General features: G+C 32.8%; 1 protein-coding gene across 1 annotated transcript; it reads right to left on the minus strand.

The window, feature by feature from the left end:
• Positions 1-2,448: 2,448 nt before the first annotated feature.
• On the minus strand, positions 2,449-8,992 carry LOC131644737 (carbon catabolite repressor protein 4 homolog 2-like). The gene is made up of 12 exons (XM_058915311.1): positions 8,486-8,992; positions 6,674-7,358; positions 6,156-6,242; positions 6,000-6,077; positions 5,836-5,922; positions 5,651-5,737; positions 5,049-5,102; positions 4,877-4,968; positions 4,672-4,786; positions 4,331-4,475; positions 4,085-4,243; positions 2,449-3,125 (listed from the first exon to the last, which is right to left on the minus strand). The coding sequence occupies exons 1-11, from the start codon at positions 8,641-8,643 to the stop codon at positions 4,098-4,100; spliced, it is 1,734 nt and encodes a 577-aa protein (XP_058771294.1). The 5' UTR covers positions 8,644-8,992; the 3' UTR covers positions 2,449-3,125; positions 4,085-4,097.
• Positions 8,993-10,712: the final 1,720 nt, after the last annotated feature.

Below are 10,712 nucleotides of genomic sequence, written 5' to 3' on the forward strand. Positions count from 1 at the left end.
ATTTGAAAAAAGTTTAGTTAATCATAAAAAAATTATTTTAAATAAATAAAGCTGACAGAATAAAATTTTATATATATATATATATATATATATATATATATATATATATATATATATATATATATATATATATATATATATATATCAATTATTTAATAAAAAACGTAAATATAAATGTGAATGAAAAAAAACAATTCTTTTTTATCAGGCAATGCAGTGGTTCATTATATTTGAGTGTGTAATATTTGTAGTTATAAGTTATTGTCAACCTTTTAACATCAGTTCTATGAGTTATTTATATCAGTTTCAACACATATAAGGAGAACCTACTACAATATCATAACTAAATTAGGATGTGAAACAAATTCTAAATTTCTACCTGTTTAGTTAGAAAATGCTGACTACTTAGTATATTCTTAATTTAATATATTTTGTTCAGCCAAATCTTTTAATATTTAAATAATATCATTTGAATAATGTATAAGTCCTTGCTAATTTAAAAACTTATCATCAATATTTCTATGTTTCAAATTGACACCTTTCGGGTCCAGTATAAATAATGTAGAGGCCCTACTTTAATTTTCTAAATAGGCCTCTAATAAATAAATAATTTTTAAAAAAATCATCATATATTTAAATTATAAATAATATTAAAATTAAATAAAAAAAATTATTTAGAAATATTTTTGTAGATGTATATATATATTTTCTGTCTGTATATCTTTTACTTTTTTTCGGACATTAATTCATTTTTATTCAAACGGGTCACTACCACTATAATATTTTTTAGTTGACATTTATTCATTTTTATTCGGACATTCACTATTTTTACGGGTCACTACCACCATAATATTTTTCTTATGTGAATTTTACCACTGAAACTCACTATTTTCACGGGTCGCTACACCATAATACCTTTTTTTTAAAGCAATAACACTTCTAAGTATTAACCATGAAATCAGATAAAGGTATATTTTCTCATTCACACTATATTCATATTTGTTTATCCCAATAAACTTACATTGTTGCCTACAATTTTAACCCTTTGAATAATCTAAATATTGTTTTTGCTTTGGACTATTTCATACATATATTACTTCATGTTTAATTTCTCAATAACACTTTCATTCAATATTAATTTTTCTAATTCTTTATTTTCTATTCTTTTCAGATTTTTTTGGTACAATTCAATCTAAGATGTCATATACAAGTTCTTTTGAAGACACTCTTTGCATATTACATTTCCAACTTTTTTTTTATAAAAAATATAACTACTATATATAGCTTCATTACATTTATATTATATTTTATGAATCTTAATTTAACATTTTTTATTCGAGTTTTTAAATTTCTATTTATGCATTTATAATACATTATTCATCTTAAGATTTGAATTACCCGTGCGGACGCACGGGTCTTCAACTAGTATATTCTAAAAAATTTACATAACTCACAAATTTATTGTGGTTCAACACATCGTACCAAAAAAGATTATTACTTGACCTACAACTTTTAAGAAAAAAATTGCAATCATTCTCGTACAATTTATGCTAGAATAGAATTGCAAACTCTTTCAATTATAATTTTTGCACATATATGATCAGGTAGAGAAAAACAAAAAACATAACAAAAAAAAGCAAAGCAAGAAGATCTAACTTAATGGAAAAGAAAACAAGAACAAAAACATTTTCAAAAGCGAGCAAAAAAAACGTAGCTCGCACCCACAACATGAAGATAGAGTAGCAAAAAACCCGAACACAAAGCAGAAAAAAAGACAGAGGAGAGAAGCGAGAAAAAGAAGGAAAAAAAAAGGCACCCAAGAGATCCGGTCTCCATGCACCTCACGAGCTAAATGCATCCGGTGGCCACCTCCTTCGCTGCACTCAGTTGATTTAAGAGGAGAAAATCTTAATTTTAAGAAGAAAAAAAAAAAAAAAATAGAAAAATGACTTACCACATAATTAAGAAAAATAAAGATGTGATGAATACTATTTTCCCAACCAGGTGTTTAACTTTTCCAAATACTAAGAAAAACACTGCAATCATTAATAATAGAGACTGACTTTTTTTCATTTCTTCCGCCCATACATACACGTGATAACAATAGTTATTTTTTCTTTATTGTCAATTTTCTTAAGATGAATGTTCACTTCAAGGAGCCAAATATGTACTTTGAAACAAATTGAGCAATAAGACTATTTTTTGTCTTTGTATGAGATCATTTTTTAAATTTCACATGCTTCAATAATTTCTATACAAAAATTATCCTATTTAATTACTAGATAAAAAGTAATTTCTTTTCTCTTTTATAATATTACTAATTGTAATAATAAATATGTAAAAGTTGCAATTTTAACAAATTATTATAATTATTTTCCTACAGGATAGTAGTAAAATAAAAAAGTATTTGAACATATTATCATCAAAACATCAATTTTAGTACAGTCTGAATAGAAGTAAAAGGTTAGCAAGAAAAAAAATATTATTCTAGCTATAAACAGCAGCAGAAAAAATAAAAATAAAATGGAACCAGCAAAGAAAACAATTATAGGACCAAAATATATGCATTCTATCATATTATACTTGCAACACAAGGATAGAGAGAGTGTTCATTTGCTGCCACTGTATTTAAGAGGGCAGAAAAAATGTGTCTAACTTGAAGTGCAACTATTTTTACAATTGTTAACAGTAAAAATCTATTCCTATGTTGCAACCAATAAAGCAACAGCCCAAACTCATATGTCCATGTTAAGCAACTTCCCTTGAATTCTCCTACTCTGCTATCAATTAAAACTATAGGCTCAGCAGCCACTAGATTGGAAAGACTAAGTTTGTGCACTAGGGTATATTTTATCCAGTAGGAATCTTTAAAGAAAACTTTGCCTTTAGAAAGGGGAAAAAGTTCTGAAGGGAATGTTTGGAATGAAAAGGGTAAAAAATGCAAGTAATAAGACCTGATCAGAATTTTTCTATGAGACTAAGATTACATGTTACAAGGCAGATCACTGCAAGGATCCCTCATGGGGACACCTGGAAAATACAGGCATGATCCACCATTTTTACAAAAACTTCCAACCAAATGCTTCTTCCAACCTTTTTCTTTATGTGTCTCTGGATCTTGATTCCTACAAAGATTGACAACTATTATCAGTAATAATAGCAAATTAAACCGTCCTAGCACAAACCAGCTAATGTGTATTGGAGCAATGGGTCGGGAGAAATATAAACATAACGATTCTTTATAATCACATTAGCATTCCCGTAGTTAAGTTTTAACCAGCTAAACAGAGTGAGTAGTGTCAGAAAAGACAGGTTATAAAAAATGGGAAAGACAGATTATACAAAATGGTAGATCCTACTTCGTTTCATTAGATTCAGAAAAAGATAATAATTTCAGAAGACAAATTCTGCTAAGTGCCTATGTCAGTTGATCTTTCTTTGTATTAGATTCTGAAAGCTGGTAAAAAATTCATCCACCGTAATAGTACAATACAAGTTTTGTTAGAAATTTTTACAAATTTAGTTTTACTTCGATTGTATAGGCATTGATCAAAATTTAGTACCAGCAATAGGTGTGGACGTGGTGCTATGACAGCCTCAACATCTGCTATTTTTTAGGCTAAAGTGGCTGCTGTGGCCGCTACGCTACAGCGCTACAATGTCACTATTGACAACACTGCCAGCAATGTGAACTCTATTTCATAAATCAAAATTATAAGGCCCTACTTTAAGTAATTTCCAGTCCCCCTATGTCATTATTTTCATCCATTACATCTAATCTCACACTCTACGTGACAACCTAATCAAGTTCACCCTTTATCCGATAATAAACACGTATGGTGCAGTCTTTTGGAGATTAAAAGAACAAACTATGAAACTGATAACTTCAACTTAAGTGAATTTTTAACTATAATTCCTGGGAACATGTGAACGTTAAGCCAACAATATGTTTATAACAGAGAAATAAAATGGCTTTAGCAAATCATTTCTCTAAAGATTAAACTATATTCTTAAACAAGTTAACCTTAACAACATCAATACAAAGCAGAAATATAAATATGGAAGGGATGGATAAGAATGGTACCTATCCTAAAGTATTAATGCCAAGACTTATTCTGGCAGCGAAACTCAACTAAGAGTGCTATATGATCTGAGGACCATCCAGGTGAAGGAAGTGCAGTGTCCTTCCTCAAACTCTCCTCATCCAGTAACTCCAATAACGATGCTACAATCAATGAATCCGCTGAAACCAAAACACATATAAGTTCATTTAAAAAATGGCCAACAAATCAAATTTATAACAAAAATGGAACATGGCAAGGCAGCTCACCTGAGTAAAATATGTAGTCTAGAGTGCCAACAAAATCTCTAGTGATACTTGTGAATAAAGGTTCATTTGTTCTGTTATCCAGTCTCCTTTTATGCTGCTCGAATGCAACACCTACTGTTCTTGCAAAAGCCGTGTACGCACTGACCTAAAATTTGAAGTCACATACAACAAAATAATAAATTAAGCCAGAAGATTGAAAAAAATATATAGAACTAGAATGAATAAAGACACATTTTAAATAAGCAACAATGAATATATTAATGAAGACACGTTTTAAGGGATGCACCAGTGGCAACTGATGAACCAGACACATTTTAAATAAGCAACAATAGATATATTACCAGTGGCAACTGATGAACCAGCTTGTTATGAGGGTGTAAAATATTGAGTGGGTCAACTGTCAAATCATGATGTGATGGGTCTACCTTCCCCACTGCAAGAAGTTCATGAGGAGCACTGCAACAAAATTAAGAATAACTTTTTTATATAAACAAATAAATAACTCGCTAAATAATATAAAAAAAAATTTTAAAAGATTCACCATACCTTCCTGGAACCGAATTAAAGTCTCCACAAACCATTATTGGAATGTCTGCACTTGCAGCTATTTTTTCCAACCCTTTTAAGAGAGTATGCACCTAGCGGAAGGGGAGAAAATTAGTAGATGCTACTTTCAAATGTGACTGCAAAACATGAACAAACCAAAAAAATAGCTTACCTGCCAAAGTTTGACATCTTTTAAATCTTGCTGGACATGCACATGTGTATTTGCCTAAGTCCACACAAGCAATATACAAGTTAATGCTATAACTACTACAAAAAAATGGCCTAATTCTGAAAAGGAGGGCTAAAAGGTATGAAAAACAATATACTAGAGGAATATCAAATTTGGTTAAAAATTAATCTCTGAAACCAGACATCTAACACGGTCCTTTGAATGAGATAGTTGAGCAAATAAGAGGGGGTAAAAAGCACCTTAGGACCAGTACTACATAAAGATTTCATACATGACTAACAACCATCAGCAAAATAAGACAGCACACCACCACATTAGTCGCCACCAGAGAAAAATCTTACTACCTAAGACATGGCAACGGTCACTCTTACTGACAATAGATAATTAATAAATAATCAACACCCATGAAGCAAGCCACTAGACTATCCTTTTGCTAAAAATATTTAACAAGCATTGCAATTACAATCTGATACTACTGAAAAACAAACAAAAAACAATGAAAATAAAATGCTAACTATAAAACGCGAAACCATTAAGACATAAAACAACTGTAAAAATTATAGCAACATAAAAGAGTAACTTACCACACAAATAAGTTGTTTTTTCGCAAGATTATCAACTATTTGATTGTTAACTTTCATTTCTAGAACCACTATTAGTGCAACATTATCCTAAGAATACAATGAAATTTTGGTAAGCATCAGTCACAAGACTATAATTTTAGCACAGAAAAGCAGAACTGAAATGTAATTTTGGGGAAATAAGCCACCTTGACCAGTCGATTCAAGGCAATTTTCTTCTGAGTGGTTGGAATCACAGCTTCTGCTAAAGAGTGTGCAGCCTTATTGAACTCAACCTGCGTGCAAGCATACATGGTTCTAATGTCTGTACAAATAGAGCTGAACTAACAGTAAATAAAACCCAATTTCCAACCTCATATTTCTTCACGTGGGCAAATTTGTCTCTACGGTAAAATGTAGCACAACCATCGATTGTTTTCCCACCGGGTACCTGGAAGCCCGAAATAAACAGGTTAACTTTAAAAATATGAAGATTTAGGACCACGGGGGATCAGAGTATTGCAGTCACCTCGGTTGTTTTTCTCTTGAAAATTCCGTAATAGCCATGTTTTTCTAACTCAGGGGAAAAAAAATCATCATAATGGTCATTTTGAACCTGGAGAAAAAAAGGTTATCTGTTATCTTCTACATAAGCAATTATCTTCTACATAATGTTGTCATGCGCTTCTAAGGGACTGGATTATGAGCTATATGTCATAAGAAAATAAAGAATTCTAACTCAAACTCCCATCTCCCCGCCCCACCCATCATCAAAAAAGAAAAGATAACACACATTCACATGCATGGAAATTATAGTAATGTTTATTGTAATTTATGCAATCCGTAAGAGCATTCTAATCATCTATATCTGTAGCAATACAAGTTTCGGTATAATAGAATAGGCAGATATTTTGGCATAACTAATTCCATAATCAAGTGTTCATCAAAACAAACAGGAATTAAACTTGGAAGACGAGTAAAAAAAAGTGAAATAAATAAGAATACCAATACAACACCAAAACCATAACCAAGAACATGTTAATGTACCTCCTGAAGGCAAATAATGTCTGCACGATAACCAACAATTTCCCGTAATAAATTTTGCCTGCGATATGGCCAAGAAAGTGCCCATGGAGGGCAGTAATTATACAGATCATTTGAGGCAGATGTCTCGGACAATACCTTGTATGACATAACAGTAAAACTTCCCCGCCTATCTAGATCTAAATGCCCCGTCCCATCAACATGTATCAGCTGACGCGGAGTAGGTGAAGGAGCAGTAATGACCCGATTAGTTAATAAAGTGTTAGGTTGCCCCACACGTAATTTTGTCACTGCACTAGCTATAGAACATTCAAACTTAAGAACATGACCAATGTCATCAGCAGTTGGGGTATAAGTCTTAGATCGTCCAACTTCGAACCAAGTTTCATCGCCATGTTTGATACCTGCCGGATACATAGGAGGTGTATATCCAATTGTCAAGTTAGCACTTGAAACAGAATTATTAAAATGCCCAAATCCGCCCTTCTGATTTCCATTAAATGCATTTGCAGCACGCTCATGTATGGTACGATGGTGCGGCCATGCATCTGAAAAACACTTTTGGGTGCAGTGGTAACTTTTAGCAACAGGTATATTGGGCTTAAGACAGGCTAGACACTGTAATTTGGCCGGCTCAGATGGATGTATGCTACATACAGCAACATTTTTATCACTTTGTACACGATACCTGCCACAGATAAGGGTCAAAAGATGTGGTGTTAAAATAGAAAAGCCCAGCTACTACATCATATCAATAGAAAAGTACAAAGTTGCAGAATATTTGGGATCAACTTACTAACTCACCTAAACCATGACCTAACAAATATGTGCATCATTCACATCAACAACAACCAAGCCTTATACCACTAAGTGTTGGTCGGCTACATGGATCAAATGACACCATAATGTTCGATCAAAGACCATATTTCTATCCAACTCGTTAATCTCACGATCTTTCTTAATAGTGCATCACTCACAAGTGAAAAATAAAAATAAAAAAAAATCCAAAACATACCAAGTAACCAAAAACACAAAAAACATATCAATACATAGAAATTTCATCCTAATATAAAATCATTACAAGGAGAACCTATCATCAACAAGCGGCTTTTCACATCTCAAAACTAGTCCATCTCATGCATATTACCGAACTGATATCTGTCTCCACTCAACAATTTGATTGCATGCAAATACACCATGACATTATAGGAGGCACAAAAGAACTATCAACATGAGAACGCAAACTATAATTATACGCTGTAATCCCTAAAACATAAAATGCAGAGATATGTATTCATCAGCATTCTATTTTATCCGACTGCCTAAAAAGCGACCAAAATGATACAGTCAGAAAAGATTACTTCTAGCAACAAACTACCACAGACGCACATTATTAACTACAATATACTTCATCCAATTTTCAATTAGCTTCAAAACTTCAAAAAAAATCTAATCCAATACCATATACAACAATCCGTAAATCATAGAAATGTAACAGATAAGGATTAAACTAGAACAAATCCGAATTTGAATATTGGATGAGCAATTCTTGATTAGCCTTGCGAAATTCTGAATTACACAAGAACCATAGGTCTAACACCAAAAAAAAAAAAAAACTAATAGCAACACTGAATACACAAGATTGAACAATACCTATCGCAACTTCAACATTAATCAAACCGCATAAAACAAAAGAAAGAACGAAAAATTGAATGAAGTATATCAATGAGCATCACTTAAGGAGCATGTTAACAACAATTCTTGGAAGAACAGTTTGAATTTTGGATGAACAAGAAAGAGAGGGAAAAAACGAACCACTTGTAGCGCAAGAAATGGCCGTCAACAGGGGAGCTTTCAGGAATATCATCGGCGGTAACAGTTGAATCAAGGCGGCGAATAAGAACATACGGCGTGAGTTCGATGCCAACAATGGGAATATCGGAAGGAAGGTGCAGTCGCACCACCGCCAGCATTATTGAGTAACAGTTTCTTTACGACGGCGACGGTGGTGAATCACGGCGGCACTGTAACCGAATGTGGATACCAGAGAGATCACACATTCACTTGACCGGAGCAACCGCGAGAGTAACCGCAAGGTGATGGATCTTGGATTGAAGGTTCTAGAAGGAGAGAAATGAGATTACTAGGGTTTTATGCTTGAGCGGAAGATGAACTAGAAGAAGAAGAAGGGAGTGATGGTTTATGCTTCGTTTTTTCTCTTTTATTGTTGAGGCTGTGAAGAGTATTTGTAATGCGCTCGCTCTAATTTTGTTTGTGTATTTTCGGTTTTGGTTTTGGCTTTCCCTCTTCTTCCCCTTTTCTTCGACGCTTTTGAAGATTGGAAATTAGATTTTTATTTATTTTATTTATTTATTTATTGATTCTTGAAAATGTTTTTTTTGTGGCCCCTAATTAGAGAATGGGCTATTCTAAGTACCTAATTATATGTTGGTGGGCTTTTGTTTGGGCTGTTTTTAGAGAAAATAATCATAATTGTGACTAAAATTTTGCATTTGTATCATTCTAGACTCTTGTTTTATTAATGTTTTGAACCTTAAATTTGCCTTTGCTTTTGGTTTTCAAAATTGTGGTAAATTTAGGGGTGTTTGCAGTGCGGAATAGGTCGATTTTGAGAGAAAATTTTATTTGATCCAAAAATAAAATCATTTGTGATTTGGTTGTTTTGGTTTGGATCGATTTTCAAATGATTTATTTGAATATGTTTTGATTTGAAGACCCTAAGTAAATTTGATTTTTATGTTAGTTTTAAGCAGGTTAATATAAGACTTGAATGCATTGTTGATCTCATTTTTTAGTTTTGATCTTTCATTTTAAAATTCTATATTTTTCTTTGCCCATTTAATAGAAGAAAATGTGTTAATTTAGTCAACTAAAATTATGATGTTTTTCTCTTTCAGGAAATTGTAGTGTGCCACGTTATCTACTAGCCAAGTCTTTATCCCCCGTCATTCTCTCATTTCGGGTTGGGCCTTTGATTTGGGTTGTGGTACTAAGCCCAAACAATGCTTGTAGCAGTTTATGTGAAATTAAGGAAGGGGGACAGTGTAGATCTTTTTCAGCTTTCATATTTTCACCCCTAGTGTTTCATGTTGGCACCCTTTTTCAACATTTCAATTTCCCTATCTCCGGTATCTCTTGTTCCTGCTTCGGGATTAGATGGTTTTCATATCTCTCCCTAGTCTCCGTTTTGAGTTTTGAACGTATGTGGTGGTTTTAATTCTTTCGGTATTATTGCTACTTTTTTGGAAGCTCCCACTATTTTGGTTTCCTTTTTTAGTGGTAGAGAGTTCAACTTTTCTCTGTTGGTTATGGTTGTTCGCTCCATTTCTCCATCACTATATTCTCTAACGCTAAACTTAGGTGCTGAATCTATTTTGGAGCAGTTAATTCATGTGTACTCCACACCTAAATTAATTTCAGGTATGGTTAGTCCATCTAATCGTCTTGGTTTTCTACATCAGGTGCTTCTATTGGCTTTTGTTTGCATGATAGTGTTCTTATGGCTATCTCATTCTTAGTGATACTCCTCTTTCGTGTGATACTCTTTTGGAATGTCCTCTTATGTTGCCTTCTGGGATTTATGAAACCACTAAGACCTTTGATAAGACAATTTCTCTAAATCTAGTGAAATTAGATAAATAATTGGGTTGTTCTTTCAAACTAAGTGATGAGGAAGAAACTTATAGGTTAGTTGAGTTAGAAGCGATAAATCGTGACCAAAAGGTTGTAAGATATTCTAGGAGACAAGCTAGATATTGATTGGATCCTTTAATGTTAGAGGTCTTGGGAATAAACTCAAGAATCCTAAGATTAACGAGTTTATCTATCAAATTCCTTAGACTTCATTTCTATCTAAGCTTAGTGAGGTGTCGAATTCTCGGGTTCATTATATTTGAGGGAATTTGTTTTGTGAATGGAGTTTTATTCCTGCCATAGACAATATTGGTGGTTCGTTATCTATTTGGTGTAGCTCAAAAAGGACCTTCATCTTCTCCTTATTATGGTTAGTTTTCTTAAGGTA

Source organism: Vicia villosa, linkage group LG1, assembly GCF_029867415.1.
Source record: "Vicia villosa cultivar HV-30 ecotype Madison, WI linkage group LG1, Vvil1.0, whole genome shotgun sequence".
NCBI lineage: Eukaryota > Viridiplantae > Streptophyta > Magnoliopsida > Fabales > Fabaceae > Vicia > Vicia villosa.

Bases quoted from the DNA above. Each gene is read 5' to 3' on its own strand.
- LOC131644737 (XM_058915311.1), bottom strand. From the start codon at position 8,643: ATGCTGGCGGTGGTGCGACTGCACCTTCCTTCCGATATTCCCATTGTT. The intron at 4,969-5,048 runs GTAAGCTATTTT...CCCTTCCGCTAG, and splicing joins AAGATGTCAAACTTTGGCAG to GTGCATACTCTCTTAAAAGG. The intron at 4,244-4,330 runs GTGAGCTGCCTT...TTTTGGTTTCAG, and splicing joins AGACTACATATTTTACTCAG to CGGATTCATTGATTGTAGCA.